Source organism: Diplotaxodon limnothrissa, linkage group LG20 (genome assembly GCF_057381915.1).
Source record: "Diplotaxodon limnothrissa isolate DT_005_m linkage group LG20, D_limnothrissa_male_GT1.1, whole genome shotgun sequence".
Taxonomy (NCBI): domain Eukaryota; kingdom Metazoa; phylum Chordata; class Actinopteri; order Cichliformes; family Cichlidae; genus Diplotaxodon; species Diplotaxodon limnothrissa.
This window is the reverse complement of record NC_140615.1, coordinates 11,761,085-11,785,674: the sequence shown is the minus strand read 5'-3', so window position 1 is coordinate 11,785,674 and position 24,590 is coordinate 11,761,085. Positions and strand designations below refer to the sequence as shown.

Below are 24,590 nucleotides of genomic sequence, written 5' to 3'. Positions count from 1 at the left end.
TTTGTTTTACCTAAAAGCTGAATATCATGCACGTCCAGACAAATGAAGGGCACATACCCATGTTCCCCCAAAGAGTTAATATTAGCTACCCTTTCAGCCGTGACTGCCCCATCACCTTAATAATAACACATTAACAGAGGTCAGTTGACAACCAGCTACCAGTTTGTACGTACTACACACAGACGTTTGTCTGTAACACATCATACTACTTCAATTGGGGCTTGAAGGTAAGTCTGCTTGTCTTACATGTAAGTATTTTATCTTCATTCAAGCAGCTTATTAGTAATTGCATTAGTCACACTGCAATGCAAACACTTCAAGGCAAAATGAAGAGCCCGGATGAGCCTCGAAGGAGTAAAGCGGATGGCGAGAACAACAACTGGGAGCAAGAAAATCAATCGGACACATCCCATAATAAGAGCCCGCTCCTTTCGGATCCATGGAAACCATGCAGACGGCACCGTGCTGTTGTCAAAGGTCAGAGTGACGTTGGAAAATCGTTATAATCTGATCAATACTGATGCAATCAATCTATCTGAGAGCAGCCATGTGCAATCTTAATCAAGTATGTAGTTTTACGCTGGAGCTCCAGTTTGGTTTGACCTCAATCTGAAAAGTCATACATTGATCAGAATCTTGAACTCAATAACAGAGTTTATTGATAAGATATTATCACATCTTTTAAATATGTATTTTCTGCTCTAAGGACAGGGTGCAACACTGAAACCTAATTACTGATTTGATATCTTATTAATATTCAGTTCTCATACCCAAGTATAATCGTTTGCTGTTATATTTCATCTGGTGATTTAACTTTCATATTATATTTTTATACTTCTGTTATTTCAGTTATACTAAACTGTCATTTGATTTCATTGTTACTTGTGTATCCAACCACAGAGCTGCGCACAATCCTTGTTTTTTAGATTCATGCAAGGCTTGGGTCAGGTCACTTAACTTGAAACAACAACTACAGAACCACTCGTGCTAATACTGAAGTAAGTAAAAACATTCTTTACTGCAGTAGAAGTACAAATACTAGTGCTAAAATATTCCTGTTACCTTTACACAAATATATGTGGTAGAAACATCCTCCAAAGAGCTACTTTATACTTTGAGTACATTTCAGATCCTGTACTTTTTCACTTTTATTTGAGTAAAGAGGTTAAATCAGTACTTCAGCTTTTTCTGGAGTGTTTTTTAGCACTAGTGTCTGTAGTTCTACTCAAGTACAGCATGTTTGAACATATTAGTGTTTGTTCTGATGGGTGCTTACTTCAATATTAGCTTATGCGATTCTGTAGGTGTTGTTTCAAGTTAAGTTATCTGACTCAAGCCTTGCACAAATGGAAAAAAATAAGGATTGTGCACAGCTCCATAGTTGAATACACAAGTGTGGGGGAAATCTGTCCCCTGTGTTCTGGAAGAGGCACCCTAGAACACGTCAGCAGCTGCCCGAAGGCCCGGGCAATGGTCGGTATCGTTGGCGTTCCTGCGATCCAGGGGCTTTGCAGGATGATCACTGCAAAGTCCTCTGCTGGCTGGGTGTGGCTGGGGCAGCCAAAAAGAATGCCATCCAGGCTGTGAGTGAAGCGGCAGAGAAAGCCACAAGGTGGCTGTGGATTAAGAGGGCTGATCCGTTGGTAGCTACTGGTATGCAAGTCAAGGCCTGATCACCATCGGGTGGCTCACCTGAGCGAGGGTCTGTGATGTTGTGAGACCCAAAACAACTGATTACCCCAGGATACACCACTGAGGGAATGGGTTAAATGCAGAGAGGAATTTCCCCACGTGGATCAATAAAGTATACCTTATTATTATTATTAACCTCTTAAGCCCCAAGCCTACCTGATCTCCTGCCTTTTGCCCCCGTATCAGGGGGCGTTGGAGCTTAAAGCGCTATACAAATACAGGCCATTTACCATTTAAGAGGTTAACTCCAAGTGGACAAACAAAAGTAGAACAAAACAAGATGAAGACAAAAAATATCCTTAGTTTTGGCCTATTTTTAATATGATCATTTATGTTCAATACGTTGGGGTGCTCATACGACTGTGACCCAAGTGTTTATATTTTCAGATTGTTTTGTACAATCTAATTCAAAGGCAACAACTAGAAGGCTGGAATCAAACAATGCAAACTAACCTAAAAGATTCAAACCTGCTCTGGAAACTGCTGAATCGAAACTGAACTGAATCCAATCTGATGAAAAATGTAAAACTTTAATGCTCCACAGCTTTCCAAGTAATTGTGAACTTTACCTTTTAACTTTACCACCTCTGTAACATCTCAGCACAACGCTGTTGCTCTGACATGCTAAACCTTTTTGTTTCCTTAGAGCTGCTGTTGAAGCTGAGGTGTTGTCTGGGAACAGTGTGTGGGATTGAATGGTATGGCTACGCTGCTCTGGGTATTTTGACTGCCATCCTCAGTTTCCTCATGGACCTCAGTGTAGCGAAGCTGCTGCGAGGTGGATACACACACACACACACACACACACACACACACACACACACACACACACACACACACACACACACACACACACACACACAAGCTAAGTAAGCAAAGCACACAAATAATCAGTGCTTCTCTCTCGTGTCTCTTGCAGCTCACCAGTGGCTTTATACGATGCTGGAAGGAAATGTTTTGCTGCAGTTTCTCTGCTGGACTCTTTACCCAGCATGTATTTGTGCCATTGCATCATCATTCTCCCACAACATCTGTCCTTTCTCCACAGGTCTGTTGAGCAACAAGCAGGAAACATGATTAGTTCAGGTGTTTTTTCACAGGCTGTGCTGCTTTTCTCTGTATTCTGAGAGCATGGCATTGCAACCGTCCAAGTCCACAGGTGAAGAAAGAGGGAATTAGTTTTTATTTTAGGTCTCAAATCTATCTTAGTTAGATTGTGGCTTGGGGGATAGTCACCACACACTACAAACAAAGCTCTAGCAGAAAACACCCCTTCCTTGAAACGTTCTTCAGTATGCAATTTAGTTCTGTGAGAACATTTTTAATCAACAAGCTTACCTAAAACAAAGGTGTCCATGTCAAAACTGAAAGAAAAAAGCAAAACTATTTGTGTCCAAAGATGATGTTTATAACTAAAAAGACTTGATTTTTCTTTACAACTCATATCATCAACGCCTCATAATGCCTCTAGATTCAGACTCGAATGTATTTATATTATTTATGCTATTTATTTATACTTTTAATTCAACTTTAACATAAACATACAAAACAATAACACTAATGATATAGAGGTCTCAAACACTTGTTACAGGGTTAAAAGTCAATAGAAAGTGATTATTATTGTGAACAACAGGAACTACTACAGCACGAAAAACTCTCCATATATTTACATGCAAACCTGATTATTGTTGTAAGACAGACTTGGAAAAATTGTGAGCCCATGCTTTAAAGCACCAGTTTTTTTTAGATGTGACAGCTAAGCAAACACTGAGTCTCTACCAAATGTGGATGTGTGTGAGCTGATGAGTATTGCAGTAGCAAGCTTTTGCCATTCATTCACTTACAAGTGATCATTACCGTGGAAGTTATGTAGTGTTTGGCTACAACACGGCATAAGATTAGAAAGGCTAATTATCCAAGGTGATTTTGTGCGGCCACACCGTAACATGAAAGGACATTCAACCTTTTTATCTTCATTATAGTCTTAGAAAAAAGATAAATGAGCACAAATGAACGTGAATATTCATTTTTCATCACCCACTTTTTTTCTCTTGAAAACGTCTTTCTGTCTATCTAAAATAAATGGTATTGAAAAACAGTCAAATGAGATATGAAGAAGTCAACTATGATATTAGCAGTCTCAGAAATCTTGTATGAAGTATGAAGGATGTAGGATAAAGCATATCTAAGGGACTATGTGTTCTATCTGTCCACCGTTCGCAGTGCAGCTCTGTACTGTAGCCCAGCGGTCCCTCTGGTCTCTTACTTGCAAACAAAGCAAACAAGGAGACATCTCAGCTGAACCATAAAAAAGGAGAAATTGGTTTGATTTATGCAACCAAAATCCCCCTGTGCAGATATAGCCTTTACAATCAAATACTGAAACACAGTTCATCTTCAGCTTGCCTGTTTTGTGTTGATGGTCTTTTTAAGTCCCAAAGAAATCCTTGCCTTGACGTTCCCCTCTATTTAATCATTCAAAAATCATTCTTGCGTATTCACCTATAATAGTCTTTTTTGCCTTTGTGATTGCTTTTGTACCTCAAACTCAATCTTGTACTCCCAATTGTTTATCTTCTCAGGCTCAGGGATACCAGAGGTGAGAACCATGTTGGCGGGATTTGAAATGCCGCATTATTTGTCTCTCACTAATTTGTTTTCCAAGTTCTTGGGCCTCATCTGTACACTGGCTGCTGGCAGCACTGTTTTCCTGGGCAAAGTGGTAAGATGACTCAGCATGTCTTTTTGTTACTCAGAATGCGCAGCAGTAATGTAATCATTTTGCTAATGGTGTGTTTTCTGATTTGTTGTGACGGTTCTGTATATTTACCTCGAAACATCAGGGTCCATTTGTGCATCTTTCCACTATGGTGGGAGGTTACCTGAGCAATCTCTGCACTCTCATACAACGTGATAAGAAGGTAAAGCACAGAGAAGTAACTAAAAAGGATGCTGTACATTAAAACAGTCTGTGTATGTTAGAAATAAAGCACATTTTAATTCAACCTTTCAGTTAAAAAAAAAGAGAAAAGCTTTGATAAACCCCTTATATTGCACATCAGGTACCAAACACCAGGCAAACAAAGCCAGAGATGATTTAGTGGCACAGCTGAAGCTCAGGTGTTAGAGTAGGTAATCTACCAATCACAAGGTCATTGGATTAATCCCTGACCCCTCCAGTCCACCAATCCAAGTGTCTTTGCACAAAATACAGAACTTTTACTTGTCTCCAAAGCAGTACGTGAGCTTAGGCCTAAATAAATGTTTGATCGGGTGAATGACACAGTTGAGTGAGACAGAAAGTTGAGTGCTCAGCACAAGTGGAAAGGTGCTATATAAATCCATTTAGTGGCTAAAAGAGATTTAGAAGTTAGTAAAAAACAAAAGGAGTGTGAACACTGGATGTCATCATTTTGCTGTAAATAGGACCCCTAATCTGTTTGGACAAATAATTCTGACTCAGAATCTATTTGTCATCTTCATCTCTTTCTGCTTACCTCATTGCAACACATTTAATCCTTGGGTTAAGATCAAAGCCTAACTGCTGTAACAGATACCTGATAATGAAAGTGCTGAAATAAGTGCTAAGTGAAATAAAAGTAAGTGATGCATAAATATAATACTAGAACTTGTCTACAGTCTTCCTGGACAGTCTAGAAATATTAATCGCACAGCAGCCCATTATTTGTCAGATAATTCCATTAAAAATGCTCAAAAGGACGCAAATGTTTTTGAGAGGTCCAGATCAGTGCTGAGGTGAAGCCTTTCCAAAATGCTCTAGCTCAGCGGTCCCCAACCTTTTTTGTGCCACTGACCGGTTTATGCCCAACAATATTTTCACGGACCGGCCTTTAAGGTGTCGCGGATAAATACAACAAAATAAAACTAGTACCGGTACCGAAAAAAAAAAGAAGATTTATTCATAACACACGTGAAAAGACCCAGGAAAACCGAGTTAACGATAAAAACGATAACAAAATAACGCTGAAAACCGATAAAAACTCTGAAAACCATACATTTCACACCTGAGCCTCAACTCTCGCGGCCCGGTACCAAACGACTCACGGACCGGTACAGGTCCGAGGCCCGGGGGTTGGGGACCGCTGCTCTAGCTGTAAGTGGGCAGTGTCATCTTCCACCTCTCAGCCAAAGCTGCCATAAGCAAATCATGCAAACTTCAACCCTCATGCAGTTGTCCTAAATGAGAAAATTAGCGATAAAAACTAAAATTGCTTCTTGTTTCAGGTTGCAAGCATTTTTGGTTTATACTTTAAATTTGTGCGTTTTAACATGATGGTCTATGGAGGACGACTCATTTTTGGAGCCAGCCACGAGTGGCCGTTTGAGGAACTGCAGCTTTTGACACGTCAGAAAAAATGAATCACATCGAAGGACTGAAATAATTCCAGTAAAGACAGAGTCATCTTTACAGGAAACACAATAAGAGAACATAGGCTCTACATGCTTGTTAAGGCCTGAGTGATGTCTAAATGTTAAGAGCTTTGTGTTTGATTCTTCCACTGTTTGGAGGCCATGTTATTTGAATCATAGCAAGGGACCTCAGATGGGCTCAGACGGGGTGTGAAATGCTTCTCTGGAAAACAATAAATGAAATCCTGCTACGTTCTTTAAAGCATAAAAGTCTGAAAAAAGAGACAGCACACACACTACAGCATGTGTTTCTTGTAGGAAAAAGCAGCTGGACAAATGTTGGTTGTATCTGCCGGGGTCGGGGTAGCCAGCTGCTTCGGAGCTCCCATTGGCGGTGAGAAAGCCAGGTTGAGCTTTTTTTTTTTTTTTACTTTTTATGTATCTGCTCACAGCAAATCTGTTTTTCGCACAGTTACTCAGGTAATGCTCTTTTCTGCCTTTGATTTCCCTTTTGCATGCTTCACAAAGTTGCTGTTCCCTTTTATCCTCCCTCAGCCCTATTTGGTCCCCCATCGTGTTTGTATATGTTCCTCCCTCACCTCTTCCTCCCTTGATCACCTCTCCGCCTAATATTTTGATCTTCTTACCTCCATTTCTCTTTTGCATCCTTGCTGGAGGTTCATTGCCAAAGGTTTGTGCTTGAAGGATAAGCTCAAAATGTCACAATTTACATAAAACAGCAGGGGGTCTGTTAACACCTGAAATATACCCCTATTTCTGTTGGCATAGATGCAGACAACACTATTTATTACAGCCTTCCAAAGATTGTACTGTTTAAAGTAGAAAGGGCTACTGCCGTCGCATGCAAAATGTCATCTGCACCTTATTCCTTTGTGTCTTTGCTCCTCTTCCCCTGCAGGTGTGTTGTTCTCTGTGGAGGTGATGAGCTCTCACTTCGCCCTGAGGCATTACTGCCCATGCTTCTTCTCAGCAGCCTGTGGGGCGTTGACCTTCCGACTTTTAGCAGTGTGGGGTGGAGATGGAGGTGATGGATGCACTAAACACCACTCACTCCTTTAATAGTCTAGAAGTAGAGGGTTTACTTTAGAGTCACAGAAAAAAAAGCCAAATAAAGCCTAGAAGAAGAAGAAGGAATTCCCTCCAAATATGGAAAATTATTGTGTTGCATTGGCCAAAAAAAGAAAGAAGAACACAGTTCACTCAATCAAAATCGAAATATTCTAAAATGAGAAGCTTAATATGAATGCGCGCCTTGTTTTTCTGTATCAGTGCTTGGGGCAGTGGAGCTGAAACAGATGTCAGAGAAAAATGTTCAGCAGTACGTCGAGTAAGTGGTTCAGAGGGTCCAAATCTATTAATTATCCACAGCCTTCCACCAGACAGCCAGACAGCGTGTTGATTCAAACTGGATCCAAACACCAAATTCCTGCAGGGAAGGGTTAGGGTAATAAACTTGCTTTCCAGCAGCTAACAGCTCAATAATCAGGCCACAGTAACAGCTCCTCACAGCAACAAGGCCAAGATAATATGATGATAATGACTGAAGAGCTGAGATTTTACTGAAGTCAGACTTACAAGGACACTGTGCTATTTCCTTTTTAAAAGCTGGACCACTTAACACCAACAACTGCGTAGGAAAATAATGACATTTTAAACATGTGTCCTAGATTATACTGGGCCACCTACACGCTACACCTACATGAGCGCTCAGCTGTAGAAACACAGGACATGAAGCTCCAACCGCACAGTTTTTATGCTGATGTTAATGTCAGAGAAGATCTGGAAGTCTGCAGTTACTGAGTCAGCAGAGCGTTGGACACTTCTTTTTTTTTTTTACACTGTGTGCCTTTAGTACTTGGTGACGCTGGTTTCCACTGTGCAGTAGTACCATTGACAGCTGATCATGTCATGGTCCTGGGTTGCTGTCCCAGTTTTTCTAAGTTAAGGATCTCTTAGTTTTGGTTATTTTAATACTTACCGTTTACAGTTGCTTTATGTTTTCCCTCGGTTTTCCTGGTTTTGTTTATATTAAGTTATTGTTTCAGTTCATCCTGCCCGTCTCAATCTCTGTGTTTGGTGTTGCTCGTCTTGCCACTTCCTGTTTTATTTTCATAGATGTTTGTCCCCTGTGCCTTGCTAAAGGTTCTACTTCCCTTGTCATCCCTGATTTGTCCCCACTGCTTTTCCCACCCGTTTCCCTCTAGGCTCATGTCCTTTTATAGTTATTGTCTCAGTCACCCCTTGACCTTTGCCAGGTCGACCACAAAGTCTATCCACTCCCAGAGTTTTCTGTAAAATCACTCCTAGTGGCTCCTGGTTATTTGCATTGTCTGGCTTTACTTTCTGCTTTTTTAGCATGTTTTCCTTTTACATTGATCAGCATTCACTTCCACTTAAGCATCCAGCATCCACTTTGGAGGAGCGTTGGAATTCAGTGAGCTCTGCAGAACGACTTGTTCTCTTACCAGTGTTTGTAAAAGCAGACTGCGTGGATAGGTGCTTGATTTTTCTGAGCCTGTGGTAACTGGGCTGAAAACACCTGAATTCAAAGAAGAGACTGTGTGGCCTGTTGCTTTGTCTACATGACAGCAGCTCCTTTACTGCCTGCAGTGCACCAATAATCCACCAGTGGGCAGAAGATGTATGTCACTGCAGCTTTTTCAGTTGCCTATTGATCATGTTGACACATGGATCTCTCAGAAACCCATGTGCCAGACTGTCTGACATAAACAGACTCTCCATCTCTCTCATGGTATTTATCATGAAGATGTCTCATGTTGAAGTAAATCCTTAATAAATGAAATATTTTCTTTTTTTAAATTCTGATTTTATTTCTTTCTGTTGTCAGTAATGTTGACAGCTATATAATAACTCGCCGTGTCAAACATCAACTTTGGCAAAGTTATTGGAAGCATTTAAGCTGGCAGACTGTAAAATCCAATACATTTTGAGTTCAGTAATGTGAGGGATTATTAAATTTGAAAGGCTGTGGGGAAGATTGAAGTGATGCAATTTGTTTTATGTCCACAGAGACTCTCCAGGCCTTGTTCAGAACTAATTTCCCCGATGCTTTACCTTTCTACCCGCTGGAAATTCTGCTGTTTGCTTTCTTGGGGTAGGTTTATTTTGACAGTATCTGCATAATCAAACAGGTCCTCTTTTATTCTCTGTCTGACAGATAATCCCTGACTTCTGGCATTCGTATTCATATCAGTCACAATGAAAACCAGCTGTTTTTCCTGCTGTACCAATTAGCATTCCAATTTTTTTAGTCTCATCTCAACCATTTCCTCCTCCTCCTTTTCCTTCCCATGACTTCTCCAAGTGTAATGACTTCCGATAGTCTGTTGCTGCCTGGATTAAAATTAGCCTCTCATCTCTCACTGTGGTTTGTGTCACTGTCTGAAAACAGGCTGCTGTGTGGGGCTGTGAGCTGCTGCTACCTCTTCTGCCACAGGTGGATCCTGCGTTTCACTAAAACAAACCCAGTTTTCGCCAAGATGCTGACGACAGAGTGAGAGCTCTTTGCAACCTGAATTGTGCTGTAAAATCTGGTTGACAACTTATTTGCCTTTTTTTCCAGATAGAAGCAAATATTTGTCGAGTAACACACTTTAAACCCCTGAAAGCATGGACTAGAGTAGATAGGAAAACATTTCAGGTTATTTAGAAGTCAGACAGACAATTTTAAAAGCTAATGGAATGAACCAAATGCCTGTATTTTGCAGGAAGGCTCTGTACTCAGGCATGGTTGTCTTCTTCCTGGCATCACTGACGTTTCCCCATTTTGCTGGTCATTACATGGCTTCTAAGGTGGGCATCAGCAGCATTTAAAGACATAAACACTGCAGTGAGTCACGCTGTTGCTTTCGTCTGAATGTTCCTTCATTATAATGCACTTTATTCTGAGTCACTCCCGTGTATGCTGCGTTGCTCTCATCCTCCTATAAATTGTAACTATTAATCCACAATTATAGTCTGCAACAATTTCACCGCTCACTCCAACACTTGATCTGAGCCTGATCAGATTGTTTAACTCCATTACAAGCTCAAACACTTTGTTTGTGTTTGTCATTACTTTGCTCTTCCTTAGACATTATTACACTCACCACAGAGGCTTATTTCACTTTTATTTCTGTCAGGGTGTCAGCTCACAATATCTAATTCTATCTCAGTAACTCATAACTGAGATTTTTGGCGCAAAGCTTCTTGAATAATTTCCCAGTTCTAACATAAAGAAGAAACTTTCTTGTTTCCTAATTCCATTTAAAAAGCTCTGATTGACTCTGATTGCTGTTTTTTTTTTTTTTTTTCAAATCATAATAATCCCATTAAGCTAGCAAAGACGCTAATTGATGCCGTTGTTGAATATCACCATCACATCAGAATGAATATCAGCATAGAAATGCTCTTAGCAGAGGTAGTGCATCTGAAAATGTCGGTCATGTGCATTGATGAGCCACTGCTTAATTATTCCATGAAAAACTACCAGTTTAGGCAGCAGCCCTGGTTCAGCTCGAACATGAGGCCCTTTGTTTTTCCCCACTCTCTGCCACCTTTGCTGCCTGCTGTCCACTGTGCTATCTAATAAAGGTCAAAAAAATAATGTTAAAAAATATTGGTACACACAGTTTTCATGCAGATTTGTGTGCAAATTTTGGTATCCATCCAATACCAAATACAGGGCCAGAATTCCCGATACGAACACTGATATCGATACTTTTAACTTAATGGCAGCTTATGTAGGGAAGAGCAGCGTGTAATGAGTTATGAGATGAATCATCGTGAATTTGCATTTTCTGATTTTAACAGCCACTAAATCTGTGGCTGTAATTAGAGAAGACAACAAAACTCGTACTTCAGCTTTTCGTGTATTTTGAAACTGAGGTTTTTAAGACCCGGAATGCAAATGTGCCTTTTTATAAAGTGCTTTGGGTCAGCTTTTGCTGTTTAAATATGCTATAGTTTATAAGTAAAATCGATGTGACAGTCAACACGAAAAAGTTCAGATATTTTTCATAATGCCTGATTGAGTTATATTTTTTATTTCTTAGAAAATAATTTAACACAATTCCTACATGTTGAACTTAAAGGATAGAAACAAAGTATCGATCCGATACCAACACCGGCGTTGCTGTTGATATCTGGATCGATCCGCCCAGCTCCAGTGCAAACGCACTCTTTGTAAATGAGGACCAATGTTAGCATCAGTCTGTTTTTGTTTCATAATGTGAGGTAGTAATACTAATATCACTAATCTTTTAATCAGTACACCATGAAGGAGCTCCTCACTTCTTTCCTGGATAGCAGGCAGTGGACCTCACAATCCCACAACACCTCCGAGCAGCTGCAGCCTTTGTTGGAGTGGAGCTCATCAGGGACTTCTGTCTACTTCTCTTTAGTTTTCTTTCTGCTCATGAAGGTACAGGAATGCAAAGGTCAATGAAATCATCTTTTTATCTGTCTAGGAATCCTAAGAAGGCACCAAACTCGGCTGCGACTCCTCTTGTTCCTCTCTGCTGGGTCACAGCGACCCATAATTGGAATACAGTAACTGACATTTTCACAATAGAATAGGCAAACTAAAGGCTGTTTAACCTTTGAGGATGAAATGTCTTGTGATGCTTGATGCTCAGTCATACCAGCACTGCGGGTGGAAAGAATGGGTTTTTGACCTTTAACAGCTATTAAAGTAATAGCCCAGTTACTGGTTTTAATCAGTCCCATTATGTGTCCACACATCTCTTCTTCTCATTTGTGTTTGAAGCAGACAGAACACCTTGGAAACGCACAAAAAAGAAAATGAGTTTAAAAGAAAATTTCTACACTGAGAACAGCTTCTGATAGTCACTTTAGCAGGAACCAATGAGCAGTTCTCTCATTTCTACATTTAAATGTGAAACGCAAATGCACATAATGGAATCATTTGTGCATAAATGAGAGCAGTGCAAACACAGCCTGATGTGACTCCTCTGGATGCTCTGTGTCTTTGTGTGTTGTGTCTGAGATGTGGATGTTGGTCCTCGCCTGCACCCTGCCTCTGCCAGCTGGATACTTCATGCCAGTGTTCATCTATGGTGAGTGTTTCAACTTTCAATTTCAATATAACAAGTCCGTCTCACTGCATCCCCCATCTGCAGGAGTGAAATGCTGTCTTTTTCCTAACATGGCAAAGCTACTAAGTAAGAAACCCTTTCTTATTGGTCGTTTTGGTTTCTCTTTTCCAGGGGCAGCTATTGGGCGTTTGATTGGGGAAGGAGCCGCTTATTTGTCTTCCACTGGAGTGACTCCAGGCCAGCAGTGGGCTTCTGTAAACCCAGGAGGCTACGCACTTGCTGGTAGAAAAACCTGACCAGCTGTAGTTTGGTGCTAATATTTTACACTCGCATTGACTTTTGCCTGAATGTCTGAAAGGGACAATTTTGCCTGCATTAATCAGTTTACTTCAAATTTTGCTAAACATTTTCCTAGAGCTACAATTTGAACCCAGTTTTAGCTAATAAGTTAATTTCTATCATCATCATGCCTTTCAACTTTTTAAGTTTTTAAGTAAATTTGCTGAAATGTGGCATTAAATTTAACAAAGCAACAATTCAAAGTGCATCGTATGGTTGGTCTGCTTTAGGTGCAGCGGCCTTCTCTGGCGCTGTCACACACACTTTGTCCCCAGTTCTCGTGGCTATAGAGTTGACTGGTCAGTTCACGCATGCTGTACCCATCCTCCTGGCGACTCTGCTGGCCAACGCCCTGTCACGCTCTGGACAACGCCCATCTTTCTATGATGCCTTGTCCATCAGCAAGAGGCTCCCACACCTTCCCTCTCTGAAGAAGGCAAGTCCTCAGTAAGTAAACACAAAAGGCCGTCTGACAATCTGTAGTAAACCTGCAAACCTGTAAACTTTGGTGCTGATTGTGGGTTTTTTGCATCTAGCTGAGCAGTGTGTGTAATAACATTATATTAGTAAGAAAGTCATATCAATATATAAGGCATGAAAATGTACACTATTACTGAATTCTAGCCAGAAATGGGGAAATGTGTGAAAATGTGAAAAAAACTGAATACAAAGTTTATATTAATAAAATATAAAGTTTGTTTTAGTTAATTTTAGGTTTTCTCATTGCTGTTCAAAGCTTGTTTTTCAAACAGTGTTTCACAGTGAAATATTTCATCAGTTGATGTTTGGATCCTCCGACTCTGAAGTTATGCCGAGTATCAAAAGTTTCAACAAAACTTCAGTCCATGACTGAAACTATAAAACTATAAGGAAGCCAACCAAAGTGTAAATAATCATACAACTAACACTTTTATGTATGGCTGTATATAAACTGCTTAAAAAATTATGGGAAGACTTTTTAATCAGAGTACAGCATCAAGTTAGTTGAACGTCTGGGATATTGATCGGGTCAGGTTGTTCATCAGTTTTAGCTGCTTTGGTGTTATTGAGTTCCAGGAGACAGGCAGTTACCCTAGGAGAGCTGACAGGACCGTAGAAGGTCCTTAAACCATTAGCAGGACTGATGTCTGCTCCTTTGACAGAACAGGATGATCACTGCCATAGAATACCAGAATTGGCAGGTCCACCACTGGCATCCTGTGCTTTTCACAGATGACAGCAGGTTCACCCTGAGCACACGTGAAAGGATCTGGAGAAATTATGCTGCCATTAACCTCATTCGGCATGACCGGATTGGCGGTAAATCAGCGATCGTCTGGGGAATCATGTTCATGGAGGGATGCTCAAACCTCTACAGTACAGGCAATCTGGACTGGCACAAGATCTGGGAGAAGATCCCCCAGGACACCAGACATTGTCTTATTAGGAGCACACGCCAACATTGTCGGGCTTGCATACAAGCATGTGGGGGTCATATAAACTACTGAGCACCATTTTTAGTTTCTGCAATGAAATTTGTGCAAAATGGGCCAGCCTGCTGCAACATTTTTGCACTTTGATTTTAGGTATGTCTTTGAATTCAGTCCCCTGTAGGTTGTATTTTAATTTCCTTACTTTCATTCCAAGCACATTATCCAGTCCATATCAGTGCATCCAGCACGACTTTTTGATGTGTTTTGAAAGAGTTCCTTTCATTTTTCACAGCAGTATAGTTGGGGAATGGCTGCAATCACAGCATTGTAAGATGGCGAAAGATGTACCCTTAGGCCCCCTCCTCGATTCAGAGATGGTCTTTCCCTTTTCATGAAAATGGCCTCCTTGACTCCGCGCTCAAACCAGCGTTCCTCCCTGTCCATACGTGTACATCCTCATCCTTGAAAGAGTGTCCACTGGCCTGTAGGTGTAAATAGACTGCAGAGTCCTGGCCTGACGAGGTAGCTCTTCTGTGTTGTGCCATCCGCTTCGCCAGAGGTTGTTTGGTTTCCCCGATGTATAAATCCTGGCGCTCCTCCTGGCACTTAAAGGCGTACACTATGTTACTCTGTTTGTGTCGGGGGACCCGATCCTTGGGGTGGACCAATTTTTGGCGCAGCGTGTTTTGGGGTTTAAAAGCCACAGAGACCCGGTGTTTAGAAAAAAATGCGTCTCAACTACTCCGATACTCCTGACACATATGGGATCACTACAGGTTTTCGCTTGGGCAGCGGTTGTCCTTCTCTCCTGGATCGGCTGGAGCTTTCTTTAGGTGCCTTCCCAGCTTTGACAAACGTCCAGCTGGGATAACCACATTTACTCAGGGCCTTCTTGATGTGCTGTTCTTCTGCCTCCCTGGCCGCTGTGTCAGTGGGGATGGTGTACGCTCTGTGTTGTAGCGTCCTGATGACACCCAGTTTGTGCTCCAGTGGATGATGAGAGTCAAACCTTAGATACTGATCCATATGTGTAGGTTTACGGTAAATGTCAGCTTTTAGATGTCCCCCATTACTGATGGAAATCTCGCAGTCTAAGAAGGCTAACCTGCCACTTTTCATATCCTCCCTGGTGAATTTGATGTGTCGGTCCACCGAGTTAATGTAATCCGTGAAATGTAGTACATCCTAAGATTTAATTTTCACCCAGGTGTCATCCACATATCTGAACCAATGGCTTGGTGGTGTTCCAGGGTAGGATAGCAAAGCCCTCTTTTCCACTTCTTCCATGTACAAATTGGCCACGATGGGTGAAACTGGGGAGCACATGGCACACCCATGTTTCTGCCTGTAGAACTGACCCTTGTATGTGAAGTAGGTGGAATGAAGACACAGTTCCAAAAGCAAACACACTTGGTTGATGCTGAGAGTGGTCCTGTTGCTGAGGTTGGGGTCATCCTGTAATCTCTTACTCCAACGCTTCCGTGACTGGGATGGAAGTGAAGAGAGATGTAACGTCGTACGAGACCATGGTTTCATCTGTCTCAATAATGACATCTCTCACCTTCTCAACGAAATCCAGGGTGTTCTGGATGTTTATAAGATTTGGGGAAACCTGCAGTCAGCTGAGACTGAAGAAGTCACTTGGATGAGTGACGAAACGTTTCTCCCACAAAACGCTACGTCCAGATGAACAGAATCAATTTTTGGAGATTTACTTTCCTGGATGATTGAGAATGCATCAAAACGTTTTAACCAATCAACAATCAACAAACCTGTCTCGCATACAACTGATTACCAGGCGATTCCCAGGAGCACAGGCGACCATCAGAATCAAAACACTCACAACAATGAATTTAATCTTTTAACCAAGTCAGCCACAAAAAACACAACAGAAACTCATCATGACAACCCACACTGACAATATCTGGAAACTGGGCACAGAGGCTATGAATGTCAGTAATCATATATCTGCTTAGAACTGTAATTAGAATGAAAATCCAAATGAACTCAGATTTAACAGAGATTTATGTGTCTATACTTGGATCATCATCTGTTTGCCACCCACACAGGATATCAGCCCTTAACCCTCAGGCTCAAATTAAGTTTTTAGTTGCTAATGCACAACCAAGTCCTGCAGTGGTACTTCTGAGTAAAAAAAAACTCATAAAATATGTATGTGGCGTAATCAGGTTGTTAGTTTTTAAGTGTTGCAAATTGGCAACGCCTGCCTTGAGAGGGCTAATGCTTTCTCATGCTTAATGCTGTCACACTTTCAGATATATTTTATTTATAACCTATAGCACGTTTAAACAGCAGAAGTTGACCCAAAGTGCCAGAAACCCAGTTTCAAAATAAATAAAGGCTGAAAAGTGTATTTTGTCGTGTTAACTAATAATCAGATCGATACCGAAATCGACAGTATCACACAGGACTAACAGATATCATGACACCACTTTGGTAAGTTCAGACCACGCATGGATCAGCCTATGTCTGTCAGATGAAGTGTTGTTGGAATAACAAAAGGTCTTCTATATCACTGCCCTGACAGCAGCAGCTGTACTGTCTGACTTCCAACCAGCTCTTATACAACATGCTTCCTGAGTATGAGGGGTGGAAGTGATCCAAATTCATCAGTAAAAGCAGAGCATTGCAGTTCTCCTTTATGCGTTCCTGTTTATCATTTGGCAGCCGCTATTATGCAATTTCAGAATTGATCATTTAATTTAAGCACTGCTGCTTTTTCTCCAGGTGTGACACGATTCATCTCTCTTGCAGGCTTCCATCCACACCAGTCGGACAGGTTGCGGTGAAATCGGTGCTGCTTCAGAAAGCAGCTGGGCCAGTGGAGGCTGAGCAAGCTGTCAGAACCAGCACTGAAATGCAAATCCCTGTGGTAGACTCCTACGGTGAGCGGACAAATGTATTTGATCATAATTCACTCCAATAGTCTGCCTATATTATCTCTTCTTCATTTTATTGCTTTTAAATTTTACATACATGCTGGTCTAAAGCGCACGCACAGGTATGACATCACAAAGATCAACTGAAAGTAAAATAAAATGATGAAAAGTTGTAGCCATCTTAAAGGCTGCAGCAGTACAGCTTCATAAAAGTGCTTCCCCGAGAAGGTGACAATTATGAGAAAATAATCAATTGGGCAGCTGAGCCTTTCGGCAGCAGTTGCACGGATAAATTTTTGTGTTTGGAACAGATGACTCAAAGCCGCTAGAGAGCTGCGCGCACTTTAAACTGCAGCACCGACTGTGGCAAAGAAAATTGATTTTTCTCTCCTCTGTTTTATTGAAGAGTCACAGATTTTGCTGGGGTTTGTCCTGCGATCAGAGCTGCTGACGTTCCTGCGTCGCTGGAAGACTGAGGTGAAAAGGCTGAATGGAGACAGAGAGTTCACTGAGGTTTTTTTTTTTAAAAGCAGCCGTTTAAAAAGAAGAGCGTGTCCGTGCAATCCATTTGACATTGACTGAATGTGAAACAGCTGGAAAAAAAAGATGATTGAAGTAGGATGTGCTGGCAGGACTGCGAACTGATGGAAGAGCTCATTTCATGACAACTCACATCCACTTTAAAGGATTTTCTATTCACAGAAAAATACTTTATTTTATTTTATTTTTTTAGAGGATTACAATAAACTGTTAAAAGTAGGAAATCAGTTTTTCAAGAAAATGGAACCTACTGGTATTAATTCCAGGTCGTGCTTAGCTGTGAAACTCCAAAACAATGTCTGCCCAAAATGTTGACTGTATTGTAATTACAAACTTACATTAAAATTTTCTAGTTTCTAGTGTTGTTATGCAAGTACAATATAAAACCAATCAAGGCATTTACTTGACTTGAGTTTATACCATGAATATTTTTCTTAACCGATTATAATTTGAATAAATAAACATTTGATTTTGTATATTTCAGTTGCATTTTACTCCAAATTACTGATTCATGTTTATGAGCAATTGAAAACCATGTGTGTGTGCAGAGTCCGGAGAAACATCTGGATGAAGGATGCTGCATTTACCAAACCTCCATCGTGATATCACCTCACAACACTGTTCAGGAGGTAGGGGCTCTTTGTTAAATGGAACTGGCAGCGTTACCAGTCATTGATTTAAAGCAACAGTTGGCCCAACAATTGCAAGAAATCCTGTTTATCACTTTCTGAGAACTGGAGGATGATGCACACTTTCCAAAGCACAAACCGGGAGGCAGTTAGCAGAGCATAGCATAATCAGTTGGAAAAAGCTAATAACTAATGAGCTGTTTTATTCACTGTTTTATTCCATTTATGCACAGACTGAAATTGAAAATAAAAGCAACTGGAGCTAGCTTAGTTTTGAAATATTTAGATATGAGTAAAACACTGATGCAGTCTGTCTCTGAAAATGGACCTATCTGGTCTCACATCTCCTGCTTCTCTTAAGTAATGAGCAAATTTTCTGAATGGATAAACTGAACTGTGTTAACTCTTTATCTCTGTCTATCTGAACCTCTCCACTAGCTCTTAGAGTGCCTCAACCATCTGCCACACTCTTCATCTCTCTCCACCTGTTCTCTCTGCTGTTGTTCTCCTAAAAAGAATGCAGTCAGAATGCCAGAAAATCTCACTTTTTTGATGATTAGATCACAAATATAAATACAATAAACCTTTTTTTTTTAATGCACAACACTTTTATTCAAGCAAGGAGCAAAACTCATGAGATCATGAATCTCTTTTGTGAGCTCAGGTTTGTCTCTGGCAGGTGAACTTGCAGCTTGCGCAGAGGGTTTATCTTGCTGGGTTGCAAAAGCATCCTCTTCCCTTCCTCACAAAACCTTAAGTTGTAGCAGAGGCTGTGGCACGTGTGCTTCACTGACTCATCGGCTGCTACAGCAACAGGAGACTACACTTCCTCCACCTTCTGGCATTGCCTGCTCCTTGTTGCTGTCACCATCTTTTTTCCTGCAAAATATTTTTATACCCACAGCAAACAAACCAATCAAACAACCAGCAACCAAGTGCCAACAGTTAAAAGCCCTGTTAACTGGTGCTCTCTCTCTCTCCCTCTCTCGCTGCACACTCAAACAAAAAGCTTTGTAGCCAATTAGAGTGAAGTAGATGTTTGAATTGCACACAGCGAACCCAAATCCTTGTGTTTCTGATCAACAATATGCAATTATTTTGGGGGACTTGCTAGACTTTTTTTTTTTAAATAAGAAGGCAGCTGTTCTCAGAAATAATAACCCCCACTACACTGCTTAACAAATGATAGTGGACAGATACTATTGGATTACATTACCCTAGCACATAAAGAGCAAGATATTTCTCTCGTTAAATTGGAAGAGACAAAAAATGAAGCCAAATGAGAGCAAATTAAAATTAGATTCAACAGATGGCTGAAAAACACTCTAAACACTCAGTTACTTAAATATGTGAAGATAAAGACAGTCTCATCCACAGGGCATATAATTTTAAAAAAAAGTCTTCTTTGCAACGTATCTGACAAAACAGCGGGGAAGAAACAAAACAGCGACAACAACAAAAACCCTGCAGTTTCCAGGACATCAGATGAATATTTATGATCTCATCTGAGAAATTGCTTCCATTAACCCTTTTTTCCTCTGCGTGTTCTCAGGCCCACAGTATACTGAGTTTACTCGGATCCCAAACCTTGTTTGTTGCAGACGAAGGAAAGCTGGTCGGGCTTATCACGTGGCCAGAGGTAGGGAGTGTTTTTGTGTACTTTCACCCATGCACAGATGTTACCTTCAACATGCACGTTTTTGTCACATTCCCATGTTCCTCAAATGAGCTTTACTTTGTGCACACGAGACCACGTCCTTGTATGGATTTGTTAAAATTATGCAGGGCGCTGGGAGAAAATAGCTACTTATGGATTCAAAGCAGTCTCATTTGTTCCTTACCTCCATCTCTTCCTCCTTCTCCCTTTTCTCCTCCAGATGAAGAGGATATTAGAGGACTTGGCCAAAGAAATCTGAGCGACATCACAGCGACATCATCACGTCAGCACATCCTATCAAAATGTATTTTAAATAAACATGTATCCGTCTCTGCCTGATTAGCTCAACGTGTTTAATAATGATGTAATTTCTCTAACAATATTTGCACACCAAACTATACTGTTATCACCTGCAAACTCCTGTGAAAAACATTTATCAGAGCCTATTATCTTTCATTTTTATTTTTGTAATTAGAAGGATCTCGTCCATTAAGCAGATAGCACACAGTCTCATTTACTGCTTTGCACTTTGTCTCACAGTAAAATTGTAAGCACAAAGAATATTAACCAGTGCTAATAAGAAGAAAAACAGTTTTAAAATGTATACAAGTAATAACAGTCAGTCTCTGTTCAGTATATATTAGGTCCTGTGGGGCGCAACTGAGTTATGTGACCATGCATCTTAAATAATAACCCAGGGGCAGCCATGTTTTTTTTTTTCCCTTTGGAGGGGGGGGGGGGGGGGGGGGGTCTTTTTGCAAGATGAGGCTTCCTTGAAAATACACCCAAATGTTTTTGTTTTTATTTTTTGCTTATGGCATTTTTTAAGGGATCAGTGTAGTGTATCTTTGGTAAAGAACTGGGCGGATCAATCCAATATATGATAAGATACTTTGTTTCTATCCTCCAAGTTCAGTGTGTAGCCCAATGAATTGTGTTAAACAAAACATGCACTATGAAAAATGTCTGAACCTTTGACAGTCACGTCTGTTTTATTTACAGCCCACAGCACATTTAAACAACAGGGCCCTGTTTCAGGAAGCCAGTTTAGTGGAAAAACTGAGTAAGTATACCCTGAGTTAACGAAAACTCTGGGTTTTCGGTTTCACAAAGCGAGTTCAGATGAAGCCTCAGTGAGTCACTATGACGACACACTCCGTGAAGCTAACCTGCCCCCTAGCAGGTTTACTACAACTAACCCTGACTGTCTCCGCCCCTTTGTCGGAAACCTGACAGTAGGAAGTGTCGGACATGGCGTGCCACTTCCTTGAAGAGCCAGTAGATCGTGAAGCCCAAATTCTCCGCAGAGCTCTCCGCCGGGAGAGAGTGATCAGAGCGCGTTTGGACATTTTATCATTACCTGATGATTTTCTGTGTGAACGTTACCGTTTCTCAGCACAATCTATAATTTATTTGGATAACATCCTCAGGCCATATATTACGCATGTGACACATCGCGGACATGCTCTCAGTTCATTGCATATTATTTGTATTGCACTTCGGTTTCTTGCAAACGGGAGCTTTCTGTATAATATTGGTGACGCTGAGCACGTTTCCAAGGCTACCGTCTGTCGGGCAGTCAGGAATGTTACAGTTGCACTGAAACGTCTCCTGTACTCGTCTGTGGTGTTCCCCGGTCACAGACCCACAAGATTTATCAAAGAGGGATGCCACAAAATTGCAGGTATCAGGATGAACGAAACTTAATTTATGATGTGGTGATACTTGGACTACTACTTAAATTGCACATTTATTTTCAGGGTTCCCAGGCGTGATTGGCTGTACAGATGGCACTCACATTCCAATCATTGCTCCTTCAGTAAATGAAGGAGACTATGTGAACAGGAAGTCTTTCCACAGCATTAATGTACAGGTACATAGTTCCCTGTAGCATGTCAAACTAACAAATTATTTCATCATAGTAATGGATGCTAATTTGTGTTCTCTGCACTGTGAAGATCATATGTGATGCTGCCAACATTATCACAAATGTGGAAGCCAAGTGGCCAGGCTCTGTCCATGACTCACAAATATTCCTTGAATGTACACTGAGCACAAAATTTGGACATGGTGAGTTGAGAATACTTTAAAATATATAAAGACCAATTGCTTCAGGGACATTTGAACTGAAGTGTACCCTTCTGTCTTAGGAGAGTTCACTGGCTACTTGCTTGGTGATAGGGGGTATCCATGTTTACCCTATTTGCTTACCCCTTACCCTGACCCTGAACCGGGCCCACAGCAGCGATATAATCTGGCTAATTGCAGGACAAGAGCCAGAATTGAAATGACTATCGGAATGCTTAAGGCCCGGTTCCAGTGCCTGCAAAGACTCAGGGTCACCCCAGAAAGGGCATGTGACATTATTGTGGCATGTGTGATTCTTCACAACATTGCCACAATTAGAGGAGAACACTGTCCTTCTGAACCAAACATCAGCAGTGATCCAAACCATGAACATCCTGACCCTCCCACGGACATACAAGATGGAAGAGCAGTCAGAGACACCATATGTCACAATCATTTCCTTTGACCCATCACCTCAACATGTTGAAAGAAGAATAAACAGATTTTTTGTTCAACTGGCTTTATTGGTCGCCTGTATTTCCTGTACACAAAGTATTAAAAGATGTAAACCTCATAAAGTGTCTCTGTTGCTTCCTCCTCTGTAACAGCTGTCAATGTTTCTTCATTATTTTCCTGTAGTAAAGAAATAGACAACATTGCTGTTCTACTGTAAACTCATATAATCTGTGGAGTATTACTCACAACTGCATGTTGGTCTGGCTCAACAGGAGGCTGCACCAGATGCAGTACACCACCACCATCAACTGATAGAATATGAGGTTTATACAGGTCACTTATAACTTACAAGGGACCAAATGGCAATTAACAAACATACCAATCACCTTACACTTCATTGTCATTATGCTCTCAAAGACAACCAAGCCTGAGGGAAGGCAAAATCAGTAGGAAAATAACTTCACTACAAAATAATCCATTATGGTAAAGAGTTTATCAAATGAATGTGTCGCACTGCAAAGGTGACTGTGAAGAAAGGATGTATGCACATCATGTATTATTTTGAATTTACCCCTTATGTAGGCACTTGTGTCTTGCGGGGTTATTGCCTCAGAGGATGTCCCCGCAGAGATGCCTTCGGCCACAGGGCGCCCAATGTTTTGGCTGAGGGCCAACTGCTCAGCCTCTGTGAGTGGTGGTGGTGGAGGACCCCCACCTGTTTTTCGGGCCTCCGCTTTTTTTCTGTTGGCTATAACGGGTCACATTTGAGCATACAGAGTAAGCAAATATGTACTTGTAATGTGCTCAGATAATTTCAATAAGTGCTTACAGAAAGAAAATTAATGTAGCCTCTAACTGCAATTGATTTACATGGGACAAACAGACCAAGCACTATGGCTCATAATACAATTACACCTTACCTGTTTGGACTATATTTTTATATTTCATTTTTACTTGCTGCCAGGAACGTTTGGGGCCTGTTGGGTTGCACCTGCGCTCACATCACATCACAAAATAAAATGTATAAAATAACAAATAAAATAACATATGATAAAATAACGTGTTAAATGGGTGGAAATCCCTCGATCAATGTTTAAATTAACACTCACGCATTGACTCTGTCGGCTATGTTTTGCCATGCATGCTTTTGCAGCTGTGGCTGTGTTACTTTTTTCCGCAAAATTTGCATGTTATCGGCATATGCTGCCATCAGAATTTCGGCCTCAAGCGCTGTGAAATACATTGACCGCGCCTTCTTTCCCTCCGTCTCCATGGTGACTCGCTTAATCTGTGCTCCGCTTATCAGGGCTTTATGTATCCTCGTCCGCGCGCTTCACTTGGGGTTAAAGCAACTCCGCGTTGACTGAACTAATTGTTATCAGCCTTTCTGAAACGGAATATTCCGAGTTGGACAGTTCGGGGTTACTCAACCGTGAGTGTCGTTTTTCACTCTGAGTTTTCCAAACCGGCTTCCTGAAACAGGGCCCAGAAGCTAATCCAAAGTGCTTTCCAGATGGGCACATTTACATTTCAGATCTCCAAAAAAAGTTTCAAAATACATAATTGCCCCTTGGGGATAAATAAAGTCTTGGCTCAAGAGTTGGCAGTTCGTCCTGTAATCGGAAGGTTGCCGGTTCGAGCCCCGGCTTGGACAGTCTCGGTCGTTGTGTCCTTGGGCAAGACACTTCACCCGTTGCCTACTGGTGGTTCCAGTGTCCGGCAGCCTCTGTCAGTGCGCCCCAGGCTGGCTGTGGCTACAATGTAGCTTGTCATCACGTGTGTGTGAATGGCTGGATGACTGAGCGTGTAAAGCGCTTTGGGGTCCTTAGGGACTAAGTAAACCACTATACAAATACAGGCCTTTTACCATTTACCATTTTGGATTCTGATGAAAAGCTGAAAGCTGTGTTTTATTGTGTTAATTTGTTAAAATGTGTTCAGAATTTGCAAATCGATGCTTCAACTCATAAGCTGCATTTATAAGTTCAAAGTAGTGATATTGGTGTTGGTATTAGTAATCGATACCAACATTTCAGTATCACACAGCACTACTTTGGTACACTGACCTATGATTTCTCCTGTGACTTGTATCTATGAGAGATAATTTTGAAAGTTCAGAAGTTTCAGACTTGGGGTTGTAAAATCAAAAAGCTTGTCCTGATTTAAATTTGGTTCAAGGTCTTCCTGTAAGCCCCTGGGCTGTTTTCAGCATGGCTGCTATTTTTAAACCTTTCAGTAGAAGTCCTGTTCTGAACATCTGTACTTATGTGAGCCAGACCTCTATGCTCATGTGACCAAAAGACCTTTTCATTGCGCATGTGCCATATATTACGCTGCCACACCTCAAGGTTCAGATCGTTCCTGCTGAATTTTTTTCCTCAGCCTCTTTGGGCTGTTATATTACAACTCTGCACTGACAGCCTAACACGAAGCCCTTGGGCTTGTGAACA

The 24,590-nt window shown here is 41.2% G+C and overlaps 1 protein-coding gene across 1 annotated transcript; it reads left to right on the top strand.

Moving 5' to 3' along the window:
• The first annotated feature begins 339 nt into the window (after positions 1 to 339).
• On the top strand, positions 340 to 20,478 carry clcnk (chloride voltage-gated channel K). The gene is given in 20 exon segments (XM_085344151.1): positions 340 to 364; positions 367 to 477; positions 2,339 to 2,470; positions 2,612 to 2,740; positions 4,275 to 4,414; positions 4,536 to 4,613; positions 6,382 to 6,457; positions 6,983 to 7,108; positions 9,115 to 9,199; positions 9,497 to 9,598; positions 9,813 to 9,897; positions 11,354 to 11,506; positions 12,092 to 12,161; positions 12,312 to 12,422; positions 12,710 to 12,926; positions 16,667 to 16,797; positions 17,198 to 17,268; positions 17,880 to 17,960; positions 19,513 to 19,599; positions 19,838 to 20,478. Coding segments are annotated over 20 exon segments (2,049 nt in total). The 3' UTR covers positions 19,877 to 20,478.
• The last annotated feature ends 4,112 nt before the right edge of the window (positions 20,479 to 24,590 follow it).